Raw genomic sequence first — 26,915 nt, 5'->3', positions numbered from 1 at the left:
CACTGAATTTAACAACTAGAAACACTGAAAAACAGAAATCCTAAGTCTAACAACTAAACAAGAATTGAAACACGCGATTGAACGTCAGAATAAAAACTAAAGACGATAACTTTCCTACATAATTAAAACACGCAATTCTAAAAACTCAAGCAATTACAACTCAAACAAGAAAGAAAGAAAAAACAAATTTTTGCAATCAAGAACTTAACCAAAATTAGAACTTTAACAACTAAATAAAAAAATAACCACAATGAAAATTCACATTTTAATTAAACTAAACTTAATTTAAAGAGAATCCTACAAATTTTAAATTTTAAAGAAGACAACCAACCCGAACTCTACTCAATAGAAAAATTAACTCAAGCAAGATTAAATCTAATACTAGTATTAACCAAGAAGAAAAAGAAAATCAAATAACATAATTAATAATAACCAACAATTATTCAAAATTTCATAACCTCAACTCAAATCCAACTAAAAAAAGAAAACAATATTCAACATATCACTTAAATGCAAACATAAAAAGAGAAAGGAAGAAAAAAAAAAACTAGAGGGGGAAGCATGTGGCTGGCCAATGGAGCACTAGCAAAGGTGGCTTGGATGGCAGCCGCAATAGAGAGCTTGGCTAGAGGAAGAGGAGCAGCCGCAACAATGCACACAACAGCAGCAGGTTTTCGGCAAGCTAAGGTAGCAGCAACTACTAGAGGGTGGCTCGGTTGGTAGCCGCAACAGAGAAACAACAAGGGTTCTTGAGTCCTTGTGGCAGCAACAGCACGGGCTTCTCCAGCAACAGTAGCAGCACAAGCTTCTCCAGAAGCAGCAACAACAACAACAACAACCGTGGAATAGTAGAGTAGCTTCGGTATGGCAGGACAACAGCTGGGAGAAGAGGGAAACCTAGAGGAAGGAGCAGCAGGAACAGAGAGGAGAGGGGGAAAAGGCAGAGAAGAGAGGGGAGTTTGGGAAGAGGATAGAGAGGAGGAAGAGAGTTCGAGAGTGGGAGAGAAGAGAGGAGAGGGAGTTAGAAAGGAGAGGGAAAAAGGGAGAATAAGAGTTGGCTGAGAGAGGAGATAAGCAAAGAGAAAGGAGAAAGAGGAGGGAGCTCGAGCTGGTGAAGAGGAAAAGAAAGGATATATAGGGAGAGGAGGAGGGTTGCTCTACGCCCAGCGCCAAAATGGGAGGACCTGACTGCATGGCTGGGTCAAATCAACCCAACTAATTCTTTTTTTTTTCTCCATTTTTCTCCTTTTTGTTTCTCAGCAAACAAGGGAGATTTTAACCATCCTAGAGCATATATCTCTTGAAGCTCATTAATAAGCAAATCATAGATCACTTTCTCGGCTTTCCACAGAATTTGAAATCGTCTCAATCGGAGTTTGAATGAGAAAATTACGCACATATTACAATGCAACGTCAGTTTTAGCTTCCAATAATTGCCTTGCAATAAAAATTACCGAAAATTCATAATTTACTCAATAAAATCCAAATATTATAAATAAGACACAATGTTAAAATATTGAGAATAATTAAGTTTTTAATAAAAAAATGTAAGTCTCAATGCATGAGTTAAACCACTTAATTACACAATTCAAGCGCATAATCACACCCTCCAACTAACGTTTTTCTACTTTCTAGCAAATAACGTGAATGAATTCCAGGTTAGTGCTCACAAATACTAACTCCAACAAACATGAAACGACTGCACATGTGACACAACCATACTATTTCACATACAGGAATACAACCAAATTTCACACAAGTTCACCATTTACAATGCACACAACTCTAGAATAAGTCATTCATGCTAGTTCTATCGTTATATAGCAATTAAGAAAAGTGAAATTAAGAATAGCTTCCCAAGAGGGGGGTTAATTGGATTTCAAAACTTTCTTTTAATTCCTTTTTAGAATTCTTAAACTTATTTTATTTCTTTTAACCAATTCGTAACTTATTTGTTTAATTTGTTAAGCACTCAAGAACTTAGTTTTTTTATTTAATCCTTAACCATACAAACATCCAATCATTCAACCAAACCAATCAACTATAATATAAAATCAAACAAACATGCCAATACACAGCACTTATGTAATATAAAAACTCAAAATGGTTGTTTGTTGATATTTGCCAAATTTAAATCAAGCCCTGTAGTGAATGAGAATTTATGCTTGCTGATGTAAAGCCCTGTCTAAATGAATCAAATCACTCTTTCCAAATATTTAGAACTCAAATAAACTCTTGGTAAATTTATCTTTGGGATGTTAACCAAGTAACGTACTCCCGTATGGTTTCCGCAAGATATGGTGTAACCAACGTACTCCCTTTCGGTTTCCGCAACCCAAATCAAAATTAAACCTTAAGTTTGTTTTATTTCCAAAAATAAGTAGGTTATATGATTTTTAAATTTAAACCATCCATGCAATTTAAATAAGCACTGAAAATAAAGAATAGGGAAAAAGAGAGTGACACGGAGATTTTTATGAGGTTCAGCTTCAACACAGCCTACGTCCTCGCCTTTGGCAAACCACCAAAGGACTCACTAAACCTGTTCCATTGACAGGTGGAACAAACCTTTACAACACTCCTTTGTTAAGGCTAGAGCCCGCCTTCTCCAAACGATGTCCCCTCGTTCGGTCACTCCTTTAGGCTAGACTCCGCCTCTCTAGGCAATATCCCCTTGCTTAGCTAACAATCCAAACAATCCTTGGAACGTCAAAGTACTACAAGAAACACAAGATAAGATCTGCGTACAAGTATACTCTCTCAAAGAGCAAGTTAGTACAATTTCAGTACTATATACTTCAATGTAAAATATCAATATGAAATTGAATGTAGCTCAAGTTTAGAATTCACCAATATCCTTCTTAGATGAGGATTAATAGTAGGAAATCAAAGGAATAAGGATCAGCACTTCAGAATATCTTAGAAAAAGAGTTTTGCAATGAGTGAACAAGAGAGCTTGGGAAGAACAAGAGTCCTTTCAGCTTTACAAACAGATTTTTCAATTCTTGGATGTATTTTGATTTACAAAATCATGTATTTATAGGCTTTCAAACTTGTTTTCATGTTGCAAAAGTTTCCTTAGAGAGTTTTCCAAGTTTTTAGAAAGTTTGGAGCTCAAACGGCTATATTTTAAAATATTAGAATTTAAAAAAAATTTCCCATTGAACAGTGTTCAGAGTTCTGAGGTTTCGAGTTCAGATGTCTGAAGTTCCTGAAACCCCTTTAAAAATGAACTAGACATAGGGTCAGATGTCTGAAGTAGGGTTCAGACGTCTAAGGTGTCGAGTTCAGATGTCTGAAGTGCCAAATTCAGATGTCTGAAGTGTCGGGTTCAGACGTCTGAACAGCTATTGCCTCTTTATTTTTTTTTTCAAAAAATCTTCATATTTCTAAGGTGTCGAGTTCAGACATCTGAAGTGGTTTTGTGTGCTATTCATATAGCTAAAGTCCCTTCCGTGAACAGTGTTTAGATGTCTGATAGTAGTGACCCCGCTTCAGTGTTTTGGCAATACCTTTTTATGTATAAATCCAAATTAGTTGTTCTTGGTGTCAAAAGAAATCTAAGAGAAAATACTACAACTTTCATGTTGAACACAGTTTAAAATAATGAGATATTGATAGATAAAAATTCACCTCAATGCGGATGTATAAAAACTAACAGCATTTGGAAAAACTCTTTTTGGTGCTTTTCATTCCAAAAATGATTCTAACCTTTTTAAAATAATTTTTTACCTTATAAAAATATTTTTTAGGTATTTTAAATGGTATCTAGGTCTAAGAAGTTAACCTAAGAGTTTCAAAATATTTCAAACGATATTTTAAACATTAAAGCACTTACATAAAGACTTCTAAGACTTTTCTCATTCTAGGTTCTTGAGTCTTCATGCTTTGTCCTTAGATTGAGTCCATCTTTTCTTCAAGCTTTCATATTCTCTAAGATTTCTCACTTTGCCTTTTTTTGACTCTTTTGACTTTAAACATTCCTTGGCATGCATGACCTCATATTGTTCAAGGTTTAATATATCATCTTTAAATCCATGCTTTGACTCATTTAAGCTTCATTTGATCCTTGTGAGCACTTTCACCTTACTTTCTCATATGTGAGCCCTGAAATAACATTACTCACACAAATATGTTAAATTCCACTTATTTGTTAGCATCAAAATAAGATAACAAAATTTTAAGCCTTGTAAGGCCAACAATCTCCCCTTTTTTTATGATGACAAATAAGGAGCAAAAATTTGAGTAAACCTTAAAAGGGCTTCCCCTTTCAATAAGCTTCATCTTAATAAGATCAATATTAATTTCATCAATCATGCTCATTACTTTTTTTTGGTTTTACAAGCTTTTTCAATCAATATTAAATACTTAAATACTTCTTTTGAATAGATATTATGCTCATGTTCAATTATGCTCAATTTTTACTTCACAACTTCTCCCCCTTTTGACATCAATCAAAAATAAAAGAAATGATTTAAATTCAAATACAAATCATTTTAAGCATATCAATAATCACGAATTCCAAACATATGTACACACTCAAGTTATTGTTTTTCAATATAGCATGGGTAGTGTGTAGCTCACATCATTTATTTAAGGTACCAGTTGATATTATTTTGATGGTTTTTATGATACCAATTTAAAATTTAAAATTTAATTCATGATATCAATTGATTAATGATTCATGACACTCCCCCTGAATTCAATATATTCAGTTTTGTTATTAATTTTGCTTTTATCATCCCATGTAAAATATTGAATCTATCAATATCATGCTAAGATCATCAATGTCACATCATGCTTATAGACATAATCATGCTTATAAATAATTCGACTTTGTGATACCAAGTGAGCTTTTAGATTTGATATTTATTGAAATTTTTAACATGTGAAATCAAAAATACTTTATAGATACCAAAGCTTAATATCACATAATATATATCATTCATAGCTCATAGATAAAGAGAAGTATGTTTATCCATGTGATTCATTTAAAATCATGCATGTTCAAGAATTATCCTTATATAAAAAATTTATGCTTAAGTTCAATAATCTCATTCTCAATTTTTAACATAGTGAGCCATACTTTTCAATATAAATCAAGTCAAGTTAATTCATACACATGTAGCATATAGCATATCAACACATCACATGTAGGCAAGTAAGTATGTAGCATGTAACATCAAGGCACTTATATAATAAGCTCAGATTTGATATTTTCTTTATATTTTCTTAAGTTAAGCCTTGTAAAAAGTCATCCTATGATTTTGGCCAACAATGCCATTTTCTGTTTTATATATGTGTGAAATCATTATTTCATTTTTGGTACCCATATTTTCTTGGGTCCAGAGGATTTTTCAAGAGAGAATTCTTTTATTTTCCATACTTGTTTAGTTTTAACACCTTTCCTCTTAAACGGACATTCAAACTTTATATGCCCTTTTTTCTTGCATTGATAGCATATGGTGTTTGTGTAGGCATTAGAAGATGAACAAGTATAGTCTTTGGATTCTTTTGAGAAATATCCCATGTAAGAATTCTTTTTCTTTTTATTTTCAATTCCATTGAAACCAATGTCTTCTTTATTTAGAGACATTCTTTGTAAGTCAATCATCTTATCAAGGTTTTCCTTTCCTTTTGTAAAGTTGTAAATAATTTTATCCTTATCTTTGATTTGATTCTTGAGATCATTTAACTCTATGTCTTTCTTGTTATCAACCTTCTTTAATGATTTCTCTAATTCTAGAGATAATTTTCTGATTCTATCCTCTAATTCAGAAATATACATATCTTTCTCATATACGGCAGAGGATAAGGATCGAAGGTCTTCTATCATTTGGTCATTCTTGCTTTCTAGTTTCTCAATTTTCAAGTTTTTTTTTTTTTTCAGCAAGATTTTTGGATTCTATTTCTTTCATTGCTGATTCATACTTATGTTCTAATTGCTTGAGTTTTGAGTCTTTATCTCTTTCAACATTCTTTAGGAATTCTAACTCTTTCACTAAACTTTCATTCTTATTCTTCAATGAGGTGTTTTGTTTATTTGTTTTCATCAGCATCTTATGTACTTTGAATAGATCATTTTGAAGTTCATCATAAGATGACATACCCTCATCACTTGATTCATCACTACAAGAATTATTTGAAGATTTAGTTGAGGAGCTTTCTTCGTTATCCCATGCCATAAAGCACATGTAAGCAACCTCTTGGTCACTTATTTCATTCTCCGAACTACTTGTACTATCCCAAGTAGTGGCTTTCATGACGTTCTTGTTTTTCTTTTTAGACTCTTTCTTTAATAGTGAACATTCCGGTTTTATATGTCCAACTTTATTGCAGTTATAGCATGTAAGAGTTTTATTTTTAGATTTCTTTTTGTTGATTTCTTCTTCCAATTCATCTGATTTAGATTTTTGATTTCTTCTCTTGAATTTGTTTCTCCTTCTTAGTATCCTTGCTAGCTTTTAAGATATGAAAGCATCTTCATCTTCATCCATTTCACTACTTGAGCTTTCTTTTAAGGCTTCAAAGGCTATTTTTTCTTGGGCTTTGGTTCTACCACTCTTTTCATTCATTGTCATTTCATATATGAGGAGAGAACCTATAAGCTCATCTAAAGATGTGTTTTCATATTTCTACCTTCCGTAATAGCAATAGCCTTTGGTTCCCACATGGAGGGAAGGCCTCTTAGAATTTTTCTTATCGTCTCATAAGTAGTGTAAGTTTTTCCTAATGCATTTAGGGAATTGATTATGTAAGTGAACCTAGTAAACATATTTGTAATTGATTCATCTAGGTTCATCTTAAAGGCTTCATACTCGCTTGTGAGCATATCAACCCAACATCCATTGTTCCTTCATAAGTAGCCTCTAGATTATCCCATATTTCCTTAGCTAATTTACAAGTCATTGCTCGATTAAATTCATTAGCATCCAAGGCACAATATAAAGCATTTATAGCACTTGAATTTGTTTGGAGCATTTTATAATCTTGATTGGTCATATCTTTCTTCTCTTTTAGGATTTGTTTTCCATCTACTATCTTAGTGGGAATTTGATCTCCATCTATAACAACTTCCCATATTTTCCAATTCATCGGTTGGAGATAGATTTGCATTCTCTTTTTCCAAAACGTGTTGTTCAAACCACAAAAGATAGGAGGCCTAGTTGAAGATTGTCCCTCTCCAAAGGGAGCTACGCCTAAGTTAGCCATTAAGATCTTTTTACAACTACTTGTTAGGATTTGTTATAACCCCTCTCTGATACCAATTGAAATTAAGAATAGCTTCCCAAGAGGGGGGGTGAATTGGCTTTTAAAATTTTCTTTTAATTCCTTTTTAGAATTCTTAAACTTATTTTATTTCTTTTAACCAATTCGTAACTTATTTGTTTAATTTGTTAAGCACTCAAGAACTTAGTTTCTTTATTTAATCCTTAACCATACAAACATCCACTCATTCAACCAAACCAATCAACTATAATTAGAAAGCAAACAAACAAGCCAATACACAGCACTTATGTAATATAAAAACTCAAAATGGTTGTTTGTTGATATTTGCCAAATTTAAACCAAGTCCTGTAGTGAATGAGAATTTATGCTTGCTGATGTAAAGTCATATATAAATGAATCAAATCACTCTTTCCAAATATTTAGAACTCAAATAAACTCTTGGTAAATTTATCTTTGGGATGTTAACCAAGTAACGTACTCCCATATGGTTTCCGCAAGATATGGTGTAACCAACGTACTCCCTTTCGGTTTCCGCAATCCAAATCAAAATTAAACCTTAAGTTTGTTTGATTTCCAAAAATACGTAGTTTATATGATTTTTAAATTTAAACCATCCATGCAATTTAAATATGCACTAAAAATAAAGAATAGGGAAAGAGAGAGTGAGACGGAGATTTTTACGAGGTTCGGCTTCAACACAACCTACGTCCTTGCCTTTGGCAAACCACCAAAGGATTCACTAAACCTGTTCCGTTAGTGGGTGGAACAAACCTTTACAACACTTCTTTGTTAAGGCTAGAGCTCACCTTCTCCAAACAATGTCCCCTCATTCGGTCACTCCTTTAGGCTAGAGCCCCCGCCTCTCTAAGTAATATCCCCTTACTTAGCCAACGATCCAAAAAATCCTTAGAACGTCAAAGAACTACAAGAAACACAAGATAAGATCTGCGTACAAGTATATTCTCTCAAAGAACGAGTTAGTACAATTTCAGCACTATATACTTCAATGTAAAATATCAATATGAAATTGAATGAAGCTCAAGTGTATAATTCACCAATATCCTTCTTAGATAAGGATTAATAGTAGGAATTCAAAGGAAGAAGGATCAGCACTTCAGAATATCTTAGCAAAAGAGTTTTGCAATGAGTGAACAAGAGAGATTTGGAAGAACAAGAGTGCTTTCAGCTTTACAAACAGATTTTTCAATTCGTGGATGTATTTTGATTTGCAAAACCATGTATTTATAGGCTTTCAAGCTTGTTTCCATGTTGCAAAAGTTTCCTTAGAGAGTTTCCCAAGTTTTTAGAAAGTTTGGAGCTCAAACGGCTATATTTTAAAATATTAGAATTTAAAAAATTTTCCCGTTGAACAGTGTTCAGATGTCTGAGGATTCGAGTTCAGATGTCTAAAGTTCCTGAAACCCATTTAAAAATGAACTAAACACAAGGTCAAATGTCTGAAGTAGGGTATAGACGTTTGAACAGCTACTGCCTCTTTATTTTTTTTTTTCAAAAAATATTTAGATGTCTAAGGTGTCAAGTTCAGACGTCTGAAGTGGTTCTGTGTGCTGTTCTGATAGCTGAAGTCCCTCCTGTGAACAGTGTTCAGATGTCTGATAGTAGTGACCCCGCTTCAGTGTTTTAGTAATAACTTTTTTTGTATAACTCCAAATTAGGTGTTCTTGATTTCAAAAGAAAGCTAAGAAAAAATCCTACAACTTTAATGTTGAACATAGTTTAAAATAAGGAGATATTGATAGAGAAAATTTCACCTCAATTCGGATGTATAAAAACTAACAGCATTTGGGAAAACTCTTTTTGGTGCTTTTCATTCCAAAAATGATTCTAACCTTTTTAAAATAATTTTTGACCTTATAAAAATATTTTCCAGGTATTTTAAAAGGTATCTAGGTCTAATAAGTTAACCTAAGAGTTTCAAAATATTTCAAACAATATTTTAAACATTAAAGCACTTACATAAAGACTTCTAAGACTTTTCTCATTCTAGGTTCTTGAGTTTTCATGCTTTGTCCTTGGATTAAGTCCATCTTTTCTTCAAGCTTTCATATTCTTTGAGCTTTCTCACTTTGCCTTTCTTTGACTCTTTTGACTTTAAACATTCCTTGGCATGCATGACCTCATATTCTTCAAGGTTTAATATATCATCTTTAAATTCATGCTTTGACTCATTTAAGCTTCATTTGATCCTTGTGAGCACTTTCACCTTACTTTATCATATGTGAGCCCTAAAATAACATTACTCTCACAAATATGTTAAATTTCACTTGTTTGTTAGCATTAAAACAAGATAACAAGATTTTAAGCCTTGTAAGGCCAACAAACAGTATACTCACATGAAACTAGCCAACAATACAATTCAGAGTTAATGTGGTCATATAAATTCGAGTATAAATAGGCGAAGTCTCGAGGCATGTATAATGCATGTGTATGACTCGTTACACCTAGAATACCAATGGACATCTACAAAACGGTCATTTTGACTCGGCCTAACTGGTATACCCTCAAAAACACTAAAAATGAATGGGTTCTCTCGTCATATGTGAGGAGTATCACGACCAAACATCCCACATATTACAAAGAACAAATGCTAAATGTATGGAGTGGACTAGTATGAAAAGGATCTAGCCTATCTATGAGGTATCGGGTCCTTTACCCTAGCATCTTCTCACCTACTCGCCATGTCCAACCAAGACCACCCTAGATCAACTTATTCACAAAAATGACATGGATACATCTGAAGCATTAAGCAGTTGACGAGTCTTCATATGTGGAGAACATGTGTTGTGTCCATGACTTTTTATGCATTTCTATAGAATAGGAATTAATATTTCATTTCATGTGCATTTCTAATTTTCTTATTCTCTCTTTTGCTCATTCTTTAATTTCTGTCTTTTCATTGTCAATTAGGACAATCATTACACTTATTTTATTGTCTTCATACTACCAATGAGAATTAAGCTCGAACAGTAGTCCATAAACTAAGTCTATCTTTAGGGGTGGTTCAGCCTTCACATCTTGAGTAGGGTACAAGACTAGGTTTCTACCTCCCCACTGGATGTCACCTCTAGGCTAGCAAGTCAAAAACATAGACTAGTGTACAAAGAATATCCAGGAAAAAAAAAAAGAAGTTGAGTTTCGTGAACTCTGAGTTGACGTAAAAAACTCAAAAGGACGACAAATGGCTCAACAATACCTCACAAGGTGTCATAGTCGCCACGGGTGTTCTGTTAGTGCTCACAAAGAACCCTAAGTGCAATGAATCACGTGAATGTGTCTATTCAGTCTCATAAGATGCTATGTAAATACAAGAGTTTATATAGCCAAATTAACACGAGTGTACTACCAATCAATTCTTTACAAAGTTACAAAATCATATAAAGGCAAACTACACATAAATGACTCAAGTGTGTAATTCTTAGGTTATATGCAAGTATGTGAAGGGTATAAGTCAGTGTTAATCATGACATAAGTCAATGTAATTCTTCAATACTTTTTCTTTTTTTCTTTCTTTTATTTTTTATTTTTTTTAGATTAATTAATACAAAACCCATCATGTAGATGTACACAATGTCACATGCAAATTCTCACCCCTCCAACTAAAGTGGAACATTATCCTCAATGTGAAAGCATAAGGGAAATAGAAAAACTATGCACGGGTGAACAAACTAATAGAAAATCACTACCAACTAAGGCAACAGAAAAAGAAAAGGGAAATGCAAATAAAAACAAATAAAATGAAAAGAAAAAATGAAAAAGAAAAATAGTAAAATAGAAAGGTTAGAGGACTCTCCTAGGGTCTTGTAGAAGCAAGACCTTTTTATTTGGATCGAAGGGGGTTGTAAGAGGCTTGAGCTGCTATTCATTGACCATGAAGTTGTTATCATTTGTTGGGTCTACCAGTTCTACTACGCCATGGGAATGAATGTGTTGAACGATGTATGAGCCACCCCATCGAGACCTTAGTTTCTAGGGAAACAGATGTAATCTAGAGTTGCCGAGAAGATCTTGTTGATTTAGGAAATGTTGTTTATCTTTGATTTTATGCAGTAGCTTCACCCGCTTCTTCACTAAGCGAGCCTTGTCATAAAATTTCCTCTTGGGTTCTTTAAGCTCACACACCTACAAATTTCTCAAACCTATGGTATTATCAAGTAAAAAGTTAATCTGTTTTATAGCCCATAATGTATAATGCTAAATCTTAACAAGTACATAACATGCCTTACCGTAAATCAACATGTAGGGAGGCATCCCCGAATTTTTCTTGAATGCAGTTTGGTAGGTCCAGAGCGCATCAGCCAATTTCTTGAACCAAGCTTTTCAATTGGGACAACCAGTCTTCTCAAGTATGATATTGATCTCTGCAAAAAACTGACGCTTATCCTGCGTTATCCCATGTTCTGGTGTTCGATAGGTGGCAAAGTAGTTCACTATATCATCAAACCAAGGGCCGCATAACATGTCTGTAGTAGGATAGATGATGGCTAACATCTTCAACATTTCTTTCTTTATCACCTCCGTCATTCTTGGGTTCGGTCTCCATCGCGCATCACAGACTGGTATTGCATCTATCTTTGTCGACTGCCCCTCTGATTCAAGTAACTCTCTAATCAAGGGAAATTTTTCATCAAATACTTCAGGTAGTTTAGGAGATTCACCCTCAAATGCACCATTAGAACTAAATGCCAACAATAGCTCTAACATATCCAAGTCATCTACCACATCTAATGCGTGTACCTCTGGATCATCACACCCAGTCGGCGTCTTATTAAACATGTTCATCTCTAATGTCACATTTATGAACATGAGTTTAAGTACTCCGCTTCAAAAATTAATCAAGGCATTAGAAGTAGCAAGGAATGTCGCCCATGTATTACATTCAGGGGGGGAGTATAATGATTTTTCCCTAATTTTTAAATTGGTATCGTGAATTTTTTTTTTTTTTTTTGGTATCATAAATTTTCAATTAGTATTATTCTTTAATGTTTCAATTGGTATCACAAACTCAAATTTTCAATTGGTAAATTAATGAAAATCTCAATTAGTATCATATGCTTGATATGCGTGTTTAATATTCATATGCTAAAAATATGACTTATTTTTGAAATCCTACTCTTTTTGATTGATGTCAAAAGGGGGAGAAGTTTTTGAGCAAAAATTGAAATTGAATATGATATATGTATAAAAAAAGGGGGGGAGAAGTATTTAAGCCTGAATGATCTATTGAATGATGTAATAAGCATATTGTAAGATCTTGAACTTTAATAATTATGAATGAGCATGATGTTTATGAAATATTGAATGATGAATGAGTATGCAAAAAAAATGATGAATTTATAAATATGCATGATGAGCATAATGACCTTTTGAGTTTATAAAATGAATGCTATAAAAAAATTATGAAGTATATGAAACTATGCTTTAATATTAAACTTTAAAGTTTTATACTTATTGTAAGGGGGAGCCTTTTAAGGCTTACCTATTTTTGCTCCTTATTTGTCATCATAAAAAAGGAAGAGATTGTTGACCTAAACAAGGCTTACAACTCTTAATTTTGATGATAACAAAATAAGGTTATTTAATTTTCTTTAAAATTGTGATATTTCATGTAAAATAGATATTGAAGCCTAGAATACTTCATATGATCAAGGAACATCTTTTGAAATCTCATATAAAATTCAAGTGATCAATATTGAAAGCTCAATGATCAATGAAGCTCATAACCAAAGAGACCTTGAAGCAATAAAGCTTTGAAGTTCATAAACAAAGAGAACTCAAAACAGTAATTTCAAGATTTTAAGGAGTTCAAGAAATGAAGAGTAAATGGGACATGTATTGTAAGTACTTCAAGTATATTCAAAGTATGAAATTTCATTTTGAAGCTCATTAGGCATAAAGAAACTTAGAGACCTTAATTTTAAAACTTGGAACATGTTTTTCAAAGAGAACAAATTGATATTCCAAGAATTGAGAAGCAAAGAGAGTGAATACAAAAATATTTTAAAAACTAGATTTTTTACCTCGCAGGAGCCTGACTGAATATTGTCAGTAGGCCGACACTTTAAAGGTTTTTAAAATACACTGATAGAAGGTTGTCAAGCTACTGTCTGGACCTTGACAGGCGCCTAACGGTGCAAACTGAGAAGCCTGTCTAGAATTCATCAGGTTGTTGTCACCCTTCTGCCTATTTTTTAAAATAGGGAATTTTTTAAAACAGGGAATTTCAATGACAGGCACTTAACAACAAGGTGACAGGCGACTGCCACCCTACTACCTGTGAAAATTAGCTGTGTAATTTATTGACAGGCACCTAACTAAAAGCTCTCAGGCTACTGCCACGTGGCAGATTTTAATTTTTATAACGAACATATTTTTTAAAAATAGATTGCTTGGGGCTCAAACCTGTTCAAAACTTGGACACTACTCCAAGTAAACTTGGGGATCAAGTTAGAAACTTTTCTAAATCTTTAAATACCCTCGAAACCAATGAATTTATACACCAAGAATCAATTAAAGCTCTCATACTCTCTCAATTGCTCTCAACACTCAAAGGCTCTCACTCTTATCTTGTGCATGAAAATTTCTAACACTTTATTGATTCTAAATCACCAACCTTGTGCTACAATTATGAATTCTTTCAATCATTGAAAGAACTATTCGGTGATACACTCTCTTGAGCTTCAATCTAAGTTTCATATTTGAATTACTTTGAAGTATATAGATTGAATTTGTACTAATTTGCTCTGTTTTGAGAGTGTTCTTGTACGCAGTGTTTGCTTCATATTTTTTGTAGTTCTTGGACGATTCGAGGTGTTCGAATCATTGACCAAGCATGTGACATCGCTTGGAGAGGCAAGCTCTAGCCTACTAAAGGAGTGTGTAACAGTATTGTCCCGCCCGTAAAAGGAACTGATTTAATGAATCCTTTGGTGGTTTGCCAAAGGCGAGGACGTAAGCTGAAGATAAGCCGAATCTTGTAAAAAAATCCGATCTCACTCTCTTTCCCTTACTCTCTTTATTTTCAACATATATAAACTACGTAGATGTTTTAAATTCCTTAATCATATACACTACATGGATTATATATTAAATAAACTTAAGGTTAATTTGTTTTTGGGATTACAAAAATCGAAAAGGAGTACGTTGGTTGATCCATACTTTGCGAAAACCGTAAGAAAGTACGTTGATTGGTGAAACACCCAAAAACTCTTTAATTGGAAGTTTGTTTAAAGTCTAAATTCTTGGAAAGAGTGTTGTGCTTCATATTAAGAAATCAATTATCCACAAGGCTTGCATAAAATTTCATACACGCAAGACTGTTAACAAAAGTTGAAAGCTGAATATTAAGTTTGTGGATTGAACATTTTGGTTAGTTGATCGTTTAAAGTTTTATTTACTTATATTAGTTACTTTGTTGGTTGTGGATTGAATATTATTTTAAGTATTTATCGTGTATTAAATAAATCAACAAGAAGTCAAGAATTCATATCAAAAATTAAAGAAGGTTAAAGATTTTTGAAAAAAATTTTAAAAAAATTTTTAAATCCAATTCACCCTCTCTTAAGACTACACCTTAATTTTCAATTCCTATTGTCATTTTTTGTTATTTTTCTATTATTATTTTTGGAATGCAGTATTTAGTGAAGTTTATAATTATCTTTTTTTAAAATTAAAAGAGTCAAGAATGAAATTATGACTTCTACTTCAAGAGGAGTCACAATCCATTGAATAGGAATCAACATTTTGACCCCAATGCAATCCCACCCAAATGGGAATGGAGTCAGATTTAAATTTCAATTACACCTTAACTCTAATTAGGTGAACCAAAAATCACCTTTGAATTAGAATCTCTTTCAAAGTCATAAAACTTCCATGTTACATTGGACAAAATCTCATAGTATGCAAAACCATACTATTCTTTTATGCAAACTGTGGAGCATTCACATCCAACCACCCTAGTTTTCATATAACTAATTTATAATTAAGCAAGTATCAACATGAATAAATAATAATAATAATAATAATAATAATAATAATAATCAACACAAGCTTCATCATAATGAGGATAAATTATCATTTTCTCTAAAATTCAATTTGAAATTCAAAAAATATTAAGAAAAAGAAAATATCACAGAATTCACATTTTCATGTTTAATTATCATTTATCAAAAAAAGTGAGAAAAAATAATATCAAATGCATAAATAAAATTTTAATTTTACAATCATTTATATTTTATTTTTTTAATCTTTAATCATATTAAAACAAACCTTCGTTTTTATAACATTTAATAAAAAAGAGAAATACAAAGGAAAATGAGTTTTCTCCTTATTTTCCTTTTCTTTCTTTTTCTTGAGTAAATCATTGATGCAAGGAAACCAGGAACGATCCAAATTCATCATTGGCAACCATGGAAATAAGAAACAATCCTTCATAAGAAATATATATATTAGACTGAAAGAAGCAAGACGTTATTGCATGATGGAAGCACCCTCCGTATATGAATCAGCTAGAGCTTTATGACATTCCAGGACTACTCGCGCAGCTTCCACGACTGCTTGTCCATTTACATAGTGCCGGCGACAGACAGGCATGTAAACACCTGCACCGCCAATCAGTTCTGTCTTGGTCTCCTCTGTTTTTCTCAAGGTGAAAAAAGCCCGTTTGCCGCAGATATCACAACGTGCAGTTAACTTTGTTATAGAATCAGCAAGTGGGATTATGTCAAGCACTGAACCAAAGCTCCTTCTGCAAGTAAAAATGGGTTATCCATAAAAATGGGCTAATGATGCTGCAAGAATGGAGAATAACGCTGTGGGCCAAGAATTCGCAAGCAGCATACAACCAAATAGTAGAACAGCATATGAACAGAAAAATGAGAATAAATTGACAAGCACCTCAAGTAATCACCATCTAGGCCAGCAACAATCACAGTTTTGCCATCATGGTCGGCAGCCTTGCAGCAGAAATCATAAAGGTCTTCAAAGAATTGAGCTTCATCGATGCCAATTACATCTAGCTATTGACATGACCAACACAGTAACAACGCGGTGGTGAAAAGCATCGCATCAAATAAAAATGTCTATGCGTTAGCCGCTATAAACATCAGCACTTATGCATCGCACAAACAGACAAATGGTAGGAATTCTTCACCAGGGAACAGAAAATATTTTCAGCAACTGCACTCAACTGACATGATTTCATGAAATCTGTGAGCTAACAATATGCTACCAATTGTGATCAAAGCTCCAAATGTTCTCAAGAACCAGATTCTGAAATATGAATTTGAACCTTCAATACTATGTGAAACGCAAGGTTTATTCCTCTATCTACTACAGTAAGGTGGCTTCATTGTTTCTCCTCTTTTTATTTATCCCACTGTTTTTGCTTAGAAATTAAGATACAGCTTTTTTTTTTTTCTAATAATTCATTTAACTTAATCCCTCGAGCAAAATCTTGGCAGAGACGCAGCCATGCCGACTATAATTTATTAAAAGGTGAGTTTATACTATCAATAAAATATACTTATTCAAATTAAGGAGCACCACAATAACAAAGATTTAGTAGCAATAGCCAGCAAATTACATGCCATATATGGGCAATGAAGATCCTTAAAAAAAAAAAATACAATTACAGGGTTCACTATAACCAAAATAAATGTAGATTCATAAATTTAAACTTCATATTACCTTGTCATAAGCCTCAGCTCCGAATTCCTGCCTGAATGAGGACAAATCCGGCAATGCCCAGCATGGAAATTTCGCTCCATCATGTGTCACAATTGAATCTACAGCATATCTTGTATCCTTGCTTGATTTTACTATCGCTACATTTCTGCATATGGTTGATTCGCCAATATTCTATCAGTAAATAAGTCACGAGTTTCAAGTATTGCCATTCAATGTTTTTCTCTTGTGGGAAGCTCCCACTGATCTGAACTACACGACAGAAAGTAACGCATCTACCATCGCCCTTTCTCACCCCTTTTCCAAACTCTAATGATACCAAGCTTTAACCTGGAATGTTTCCAAAGAGGCTATTGAATGTTGATCCCACCCACAAAACTTAATACTAGCGACATACCTCACCTCAAATTAGCTCAACTTATGCACAGAATTGAATTGAACATAAAATCTAACTAGTCTAAACCTAATCAGACTTGCGCAAGGCTTAACTTTTAAAATTCCAACCAAGCTAAAAAAACAAAACGAGAGAGAGAGAGTGCTGCTGCACCTGCCATTTCTGTCCTCAGATCTGATCCGGCGGAGAAGGGCGGTGGTTTTGCCGGCAAACATAGGGCCGACAATGACATGGACCTCGCCGGAACCATGGCGAACCGAACCCATTCGATTGGTGGCACCATCGACGGAGCTCAGGGAAAGCGAAGATCTGAGGGAAGCCATGGAGGAAGAGTGAGAGAGATCTAGGGCTCGGGAGAGGTACGGATAAGGGGAGAAGGATGGGAGGAGAGACGGAGAGCGGGAAGCGGGAGAGTTGGGGAAAGGAGGGACTTCATCTTTGCAATAAATAGGAATTGGAAAGTGGAAATTGCGTACGCTGTTTTGAAATTTTTTCAAAAATTTTTTGCAGTGTTTTTGAAACTTGGAGGGAACGAGGGAGGCTTCGAGGCTTTCTGGATTTAGCGCTCCCGTGTGGCCCCATCTTTTTGCCTTTTTTCTTCGAGGAAATCTTTCCACAAAGGCTAGCTCTAAGCAATCTTCCAGGAGAAGATTGGCCCCAATTGTTGGGATTTTTACCAATCGAGTAATTAATAGAGAAAAATAAACAAAACGCACACACACAAATATTGACACCAGAGTTACGTGATTCGGCCAAATTCCGGCCTACGTCCACGGGAGCGAGAGATTACTATTTACTGGGAAAAATACAGAGAAGGTGGAGGATACAATCACTCAACTCTCACTCAACTCTTACAGCTCTCTCTTTACACATTCTCTCTACTTCATGCAGCTTATACTACAACACACTCTCTCACACTCTGCACTCTTATGCACGCTGCAACGCACCACACCACCCTACACAACTCCACACACACGTATATATATATACACAAGGGGGAACAAAAATTCAACGGGCGGTGGCTAAATGTCAGCATGGCCAGCAAAGTAGGTGGAGCAGTAAAGTGTGACGGAAGAGTAGTCGGCGCCGAAGATGTTGAAGGAGCAGCAGTCGTCTGCTTTGACTGGGTATGGATCCATCAATTCTCCCCCTCCATACCCATAAGAGGAGAATAATATGTTAATCTTCAATTGACGTCCATCCTAGCTATATCCCTACATAGTTGGAGCTTCTCATAAGTTACCCCCTTTGTTAACATGTCGGATTCTCTTTAGCATGAATTTTGACTAGCTTCAACAGTTGCTGTTCCATCACTTCGCGTATCCAATGATAGTGAATGTCGATATGTTTTGTTCGGGAATGGTACATTGAATTCTTGCTCAAATCCAATGCACTCTGACTATCACAATGTACCTTGTATTCTTCTTGTTTGACTCCTAACTCTTGAAGAAACCGCTTTAACCACAACATCTCCTTCCCAGCTTCCGTTGCGGCAATATATTCTGCTTCTGTTGTGGATAGGGCAACACACTTTTGCAATTTTGACTGCCATGATACAGCTCCCCCTGCAAAGGTGAACAAAAAACCTGATGTGGACTTTCTTCCATCAAGATCACTAGCCATGTCTGCATCAGTGTAACCCTCCAAGATTGGTTCAGCTTCCCCAAAACATAAGCATAATCCCGATGTACCTTTCAAGTACTTGAGAATCCATTTCACAGCTTCCCAATGGTCTTTCCCTGGATTGGAAAGAAACCTGCTCACAACGCCAACAGCGAGGGCAATGTCTGGTCTCGTACACACCATTGCGTATATCAAGCTTCCAACTCCTGATGAGTATGGAACTATTGACATTTCTTCCTTTGATGAGTGAGACAACTTCTTGTTTAACTTGAAGTGATTAGCTAGTGGAGTACTTACTAGCTTGGCACTTTCCATGTTGAATTTTTTGATTACCCGTTCAATATACTTCTCTTGTGATAACCATAATTTTCTGGCTTTCCTGTCGTGACTGATCCTGATGCCTAGAATCTGCTGAGTTGGGCCTAAGTCCTTCATTTCAAAAGATTTAGACAACTCCATCTTTAACTTGTTGATCTTGCTTGCATCCTGACCAATGATCAACATGTCATCAACATAGAGTAGTAGTATGACAAGATTACCATAAGGAAATATCTGAACATATGCACACTGATCTGCTGCAGTCCTCTTGTATCCATGACTCACCATGAAAGAGTCAAATTTTCTATACCATTGTCTCGGTGCTTGCTTAAGACCGTAGAGACTTTTCTTCAACCTGCAGACTAGATGTTCTTTCCAGAACTTCAAATCCTTTTGGTTGCTCCATGTAGATGTCTTCTTCTAAGTCTCCATGTAGGAAGGCTGTCTTCACATCCATTTGTTCAAGCTCTAGATTTAACTTGGCTACTAATCCGAGTATGACTTAAATTGTTGTCATTTTCACTACTGGCGAAAATATCTCGTCAAAGTCAACCCCTTTCTTCTGTTCGAAACCTTTGATGACCAATCTGGCTTTATGCGTCACAATTTGTCCACTACCATCTTTCTTAAGCTTGAACACCCATTTGTTCCTTAGTGCTCTCTTCCCTTTGGGAAGTCTTACCAGCTCATACGTTTGATTTTTATGTAAAGAATTCACCTCTGCTTACATAGCTTCCATCCATTTGGTTTTGTCAGTATGCGACTGGACCTCTTGGAAACTTTCTGGCTCCCCCTCATCAGTGAGTAAAAGATATTCTGATTCTGGATATCTTCTCGACGGAATCAGAACACGACCTCTTTCAGATCTTCTGGGCTCAACTTCCTCTAGAGGAGGAGATACTTCATCATCTGAGTGATGTGATGATTCTGTAATTTCTGGTGAAGGGGGTTGTTGCTCCCCCTGCTCAACACCGTCTACATTTGTTTCCAAAGGATCATCCTGTAATTCTCCATGGTTTGTGGGAGAATATGATGGTGTAGGATCTGTTACAATGACTAAAGCACTGGAACTAGGCTAGTTAGACTTTGTTTATGGTTCAAAGTCCTCAAACACTTGGTTTTCATGGAAAACCACATCTCTCGATCTGATGACCTGGTTCCTCTCTGGATCCCATAATCTGTAGCCAAATTCATTATCTCCATAGCCAATAAAGATACATGGAATAAACTTCACGTCGAGCTTTTGCCTCTGCTCATTAGATATATATGCAAAAGTTTTGCGCCCAAACACTCTTAGATGAGTGTATGAAACTTTTCTTCTGGTCCATTCTTTCTCTGGAATTCCAAAATTAAGTGGTGCTGACGATGATCTGTTGATAAGGTAACATGCGGCACGAATAGCTTCCCCCCAGAATGGCTTAGGTAATTTAGCCATACTGAGCATACTTCTAACTCTCTCCATAATGGTCCGATTCATTCTTTCAGCTACACCATTATGTTGTGGGGTACGTGGGACCGTCTTTTCATGCCTAATACCACGTTCAGTACAGTATGCTCTGAACTCGTTCGAAGTATACTCGCCTCCATTGTCTGTCCGAAGGCACTTCAATTTCTTTCTTGTTTGCCTCTCCACCATAGCATGAAATTCCTTTAAATATTTAAATACCTAATCCTTTGTTTTTAGAAAGTATACCCACACCTTCCTTGAAGCGTCGTCAATAAAGGTAACAAAATACATATTGCCGCCGATTGATTCTACTTCAATGGGTCTGCATACGTCAGAATGTACCAAACTCAATGGCTTCGACCTTCTTTTCATAGAGGAACTAAATGAAACTCTATGCTGTTTCCCAAATAAGCAATGATCACATGGGTTCAAGGCAATACCTTTTGTGATTTTGATAAATGCCTTCTTCGCTAATGTAAGGAGCCCTTTTTCACCCACGTGTCCGAGCCTCTTGTGCCATAAGTTTGGTAATGCTTCATCTTCTACTGTATTGATGGCATCAGTACAAATCTTCACTTGCGTCTCGTAAAATGTGCAGCAAATGCGTCCTCGTGCTATTGTCAAATTACCTTTTGATAATTTCCAAGCACCTTTCCCAAAGTAGCTTTCATAGCCCTGTTTATCAAGGGCTGCCCTAGAGATAAGGTTGAGTCAAAGGTCTGGGACATGTCGAATATCCTTTAGTGTTATGGTGCAACCAATATTGGTCACAATCTACACGTCTTCGATTCCCACGATCTGGGAAGAACTAGTGTTCCCCATCTTTACTGTACCAAAATCTCCAGATTTATACATCGTGAAGAATTCTTTGTGGGGAGTGGCATGGTAGGAGGCTGCTGTATCTACCACCCATTCAGTGTCGTGGTTCCCAATATGACAACATGCATCTTCATCAATTGAAAAGACTGATATATCTTGGGTTAAGGTGACTGAGTTCTCACCTTCCTCTTTCTTTTGTTGTTGGAGGCTTTAACCATGATCTCGCCGAAATTTTTGACAATCTTTCTTCATGTGGCCTTCAATGCCACAATAGTAACAAGAGATTTTTCCTCTCTGCCAATTTTTACCATCACTAAATCTGCCACGATCCTGGGATCTTCTTCTAGATTTGCTTCTGCCTCTGCCTCTACCTCGACTTCTGGTACTAATACTTTCTTGAGGTCGACCTCCGGTTTCAGTAACAAAGGCTTGTGACTGATCTGCACCTGTTTCTTTTCTCCTGGCCTCTTCGTTGAATAAGGCATCTTTTACCATCGTCATGGTAAGTTTGCCGTCAGGAGCTGAATTGCTGAAAGTGATAACCAATGTCTCCCAACTGTCCAGCAAGGAGCTAAGAAGCAGCAATGCTTCTGCTTCATCACCAAAATCCATCTTTACTTATGAGAGCTGATTTACTAGGTTTTGGAACTCACTAGTATGTTCAGCTATAGAGGTCCTGCTTTTTAACTTCAGATTAACAAGCCGTCTCATTAACATAGCTTTGTAGCGAGCAGTCTTGGCCTAGTACATGTTTTCCAGCTTCTCCCAAAGACTATAAGCATCAGTCTCTTGTGTGACGTGATGATATACCTTATGGTTAATCCATTGTCTGATTTGACCAATGGTCTTCCTATTCATTCTTCTCCAATTATCATCTTTGACGGAATCTGGTTTCATACCTTTATAATCCAAAGGATCTGCCAGATCCTTACAATTAAGGAGATCCTCCATCCGAGACCTCCACAGAGTGTAATTGGAGGCTGTAAGCTTGATCATAGTACCCGAGTCTGACTCCTCCATTGATTTTTAAGCACTAACTTGCTCATACAGAAGAATTGGGACAGAATCTTGAGAAACCGAATATACGGTTGCGTCCGGAATGGTCGAAAACCCTAGACTAGAAATGGCTTAAGTTGTTCGAAAAACGGACCTGGAATGGCCTTGAAAAGCCTGGTCAAAATTCGGTCAAACTAGTCAACTCTGGTCAACTATGCTGATGTGGCAATGATAACGTGTCAGGCTGACGTGGATAGGGGCCCACTGCGGGTCCCAGGTGCTGACGTGGCACTGCCCGGGTTGCTAACTAGGCCCCACGTGTCACTGACTGGTCGCGGGTCCCGGCTGACGTGGCCGTTGACTATGCTGCTGACGCGGCGCTGAAGTGGCTCGCTAAATGTGCGGCTGACGTGGCCTGGCGCTGGTTGATGCAGCGCTGACTCAGCACTTACGTGGCCGCTGACGTCAGCGTCTTCTTCCTGCGAATGTGCGTCGGACGTTTTTCGGCACGTGAACGCGCGTGACGATACTTCCCGATCAATAGCTAGCGCGTGGAGGCGCGTATGGGAGCGTGGAAACGTCCCTTGGACATTGGCGGCGCGTGTAGGCGCGTGTGGCGTCTTCTGAAATCGTTTGGAGCTCTGGTTGACACCGTTTGCTTCGTTTCGACAAGTGGAATTTGATGGTAGCCTCAAAATTAAATTTTGAGCTATTGGACAGAGGCTCAAAATCTGGGAATTTTCTCCGATATGAAATTCTACTCCAACAATACGCTCTGATACCACTTTGTTGGGATTTTTACTTATCGAGTAATTAATGGAGAAAAATAAACAAAGCGCACACATACAAATATTGACACCAAAGTTACGTGGTTCGGCCAAATCCCGGCCTATGTCCACGGGAGCGAGAGATTACTATTTACTGGGAAAAATACAGAGGAGGAGGAGGATACAATCACTCAACTCTTAGAGCTCTCTCTCTACACAATCTCTCTACTTCACGCAGCTTACACTGCAACACACTCTCTCACACTCTGCACTCTTATGCATGCTGCAACACACCACACCACCCTACACAACTCCACACACACGTATATAATACACAAGGGGGAACAAAAATTCAACGGGCGGTGGCTAAATGTCAGCATGGCCAGCAAAGTAGGTGGAGCAGCAAAGGGTGACGGAGGAGCAGCCGGCGCCGAAGATGTTGAAGGAGCAGCAGCCGTCTGCTTTGACTGGGTATGGATCCATCACCAATATTATAAATATGATAAGCTATGAAAGCGTGAAGGTCCAACCATTCAAAAACAGAGAAAACAATTTAGTGCTAATAATAGGACATCCATGGCAATAGAATTCCCATAGTTTATGCCCAGGCATTCACTAACGAAATCATTTTCTTTTTTTGATTACATAGGAACTCCAGCCATCAACAAGTCCTTTCGGACCCCCTGGTGTGACACCAAACTTACGGATCAGCGTCCTCCTTTTAGGTCTCGCTGATCAGGTAAAGTCCAAAATCATATTTAAACTTCAACCTTATGACATGTCATTATAAGTAAAGATTAAGTCAAAATCGAACAATACTACTTTATTATTCTTGAACTGAGACCATGCTCATTTTTTATAAAATGGTTTTTAACTTACTTATATTTCCTTTGCTATGTATGGACCTGTCTGTCTGATGCATAATGTTCGATATTATAAATATAATTTCAAATAAATAATATGCTTTAAATGCTGAAAAAAATTCAACTTGTCTCAATATTTTAGATATTTGAAAATTTTTAACGTGTAAGAATTGAAAAGTTTCCTTAGGTATCAATTCTTGTCTAAATCAACTCTCATAATGAAATAAGCATGTGAAATTTGTTTGATTTGCAACATAAAATATATTCAAGGAATTTCATTTTCGAGAATAAGATACTAATTTGATAGGAATAATTTTATTTAGTTTGGTTTGTAAGATTTCCAAGAATATATAGGGAATCTCATAAAAATGTTTGATTTAAAATGAGAATCTTGACCAATATTTTAAGGAGATCATCATTGTACTCTTCAAAAATAATAATATTTTTCAATCCACATACTAAGTAAAAATCCTTAATTAAATCTATTGACGAAAAATTTTTAAAACTTAAAAAATTTAAAATATTTAACATCTTAAAATCGATTAGTTGATATAATAGAGGGCAATATAGTGTCTAAACATGAACTATTATATTAAAATTTTTTAAGTTAATAACAATATTACATTTTATTTAATAAATTATAGATGCCAATTAAAATATTAATTAACATAAATATTTACACTTTTAATAAATATTTTGAAAATAATTTATATATTTAATTGATATTTTGTATATGCTTTTTCTAATTAAAATAAATACATTTGTATTAATATACTTTTTCCTTTTTTATTTTTATTAATAATTTGTTATATTTTTATTATTATTTTAAATACAATGCTAGTGTAAGATTATATTATAGGGGCATTACTATCCAAATGTCAAAATAGTGATGGCAATTTGATCCAAAAAGTAAGGGGTTGTTTGGTATTATTGTCAAAAATTAGAGAAATGAAAACTAAAAATCACAAACAAAAACAAAAAAAATTAGAAACCAACAACTTGTTTGGTTAACATTTATAAAACTAATACAAATTAAAATTTTAATTAAAAAATGCTCATTTTCATATTTAAATCAAGTAATATTATTTAAAACATGATTAAAATAAAAAAATTACAAATAAAATACATTAAAAAATTGCTATAATAAAAATATTTTACTTAATAGCTCTACTTTTCAAAATTTACTTTACAATAAAAATGTTTTTGGACATGACAATTGAAAAATAGTAAAAGTATTTTGTAATTGGCTTTATTATTATGATTTTAAATTTATTTATATTTTCTTTCAATTATATTTAAATTCATATGTTCATTTATTTTTTATTTTTTATTTAAAAGTGTATAAAATGAATAATTTAATCCAAAAAACTATTTGTGGATATTAAAATTTTTGGCAACAAATTTTCTGAACAACTGAAAATTATAAAATATGGTTTTCAATTTTTTTGCAAACAGGTGAAAAATCGGCAACAGAATTAGAAAACTGACAACATAAACAAACACGTTTTTATAATTTGTTTCTTTACTATGAATAAATAGAAACACAAAATAGAAAGTAACAACGATACCAAACAGACCCTAAGAATTCCATCGAAATAGATCGAATTCTCATGAAATTTATTTATGGGGGAGATGGAAATAAGATGTTCATGTTTCATGGGTACCCTTTCATTCTTAAGAATGTATATACGTCTATCACATCAAATATTTAGACACTATATTGTCTTTTGTTAGCCTTAGTGGCTGCATAATCATAATTAATATGTTTTGATGATATTAACATATTTGTGATTTCTAATGTTTCCTATCTTTGCAAATCATGTTTAGTACAGATACAAGTGTCGAATACATGAAGTATTGGTCAAAGACAAAGATCGGACTTAGTTGACGTTCGAATAAGAAGATCAAATGGAAACGTACTCGAAAGAATTCAAACACGACCAAAGGAAGCTTAAATGTAGTATTATATGCAGTTGGGGAGTGTTTGAGGTAGTCTATTTTGTAACTCTTGCCATTTTGTTTCTTACATGATTTATGAGCAAAAGTTGAACAAATGCATGCATGCATATTAGGACACATGAGTTTATAAGATTTCACTTAAGTCACAAACTTAACTTTCATAATTTTTAAAATTAAATTTAAGAGTTTGTCAAAAGAATCCTACACTTAAAATATGTTTTTGTAAGGGACAAGTTTTCAAACATCCTAATATTGTAAACTTTTTCATACTTGGTATCGGCTTTGACAAAACATGTTTTATGTCCTAAAACCTCAAAAAAATTAAGTACATATTTATAAGGACAAATTTTAAATCATATGAGTGTTAAAATCTTTTACAAATTTGGCCCTAATTGGGTTTAAAAACTCAGTTATACACCTATCGAATTTTCTGAATACCATTCGGTATTTGAGGCATAACTTTTGTTAGAAAACTATGGAAAGTTAAGAAAAAATCTCACAACTTTCATATTGATGACTTTTTTCTTATGATTTATTAATAAATTGTATTTTTCATATATTTTTTGAAAAAAATTGAATAATAGTAGACCTTTTTGTTATGTTGATGTCCATTGGCTAATCCAAAGCGATTGGACCAATTGAACCAATCAATTTGAGAATTGATTAAGCCTTCAATTTACTTAGGGTGAGTTTGGCCTCCTTTTTTGTCCTAATTTAATTTATTTGATGTTATTTTAAAATATCAATTAATTTTTAATAAAATCATTTTTCTACATATACTTAACAATTGATTAACA

At 34.8% G+C, this 26,915-nt stretch overlaps 1 protein-coding gene across 1 annotated transcript; it reads right to left on the bottom strand.

Annotated features, from left to right (window-relative positions):
- Positions 1-15,610: 15,610 nt before the first annotated feature.
- On the bottom strand, positions 15,611-17,845 carry LOC131148646 (thymidine kinase). The gene is made up of 4 exons (XM_058098496.1): positions 17,480-17,845; positions 16,936-17,080; positions 16,144-16,265; positions 15,611-15,994 (listed from the first exon to the last, which is right to left on the bottom strand). Exons 1-4 carry the CDS (start codon positions 17,647-17,649, stop codon positions 15,718-15,720), a joined length of 714 nt encoding a protein of 237 aa, XP_057954479.1. The 5' UTR covers positions 17,650-17,845; the 3' UTR covers positions 15,611-15,717.
- Positions 17,846-26,915: the final 9,070 nt, after the last annotated feature.

The sequence above is a fragment of the Malania oleifera genome, chromosome 2, assembly GCF_029873635.1.
Source record: "Malania oleifera isolate guangnan ecotype guangnan chromosome 2, ASM2987363v1, whole genome shotgun sequence".
NCBI classification, from domain to species: Eukaryota; Viridiplantae; Streptophyta; class Magnoliopsida; order Santalales; family Ximeniaceae; genus Malania; species Malania oleifera.
This window is presented reverse-complemented; position numbering and strand designations above follow the sequence as displayed.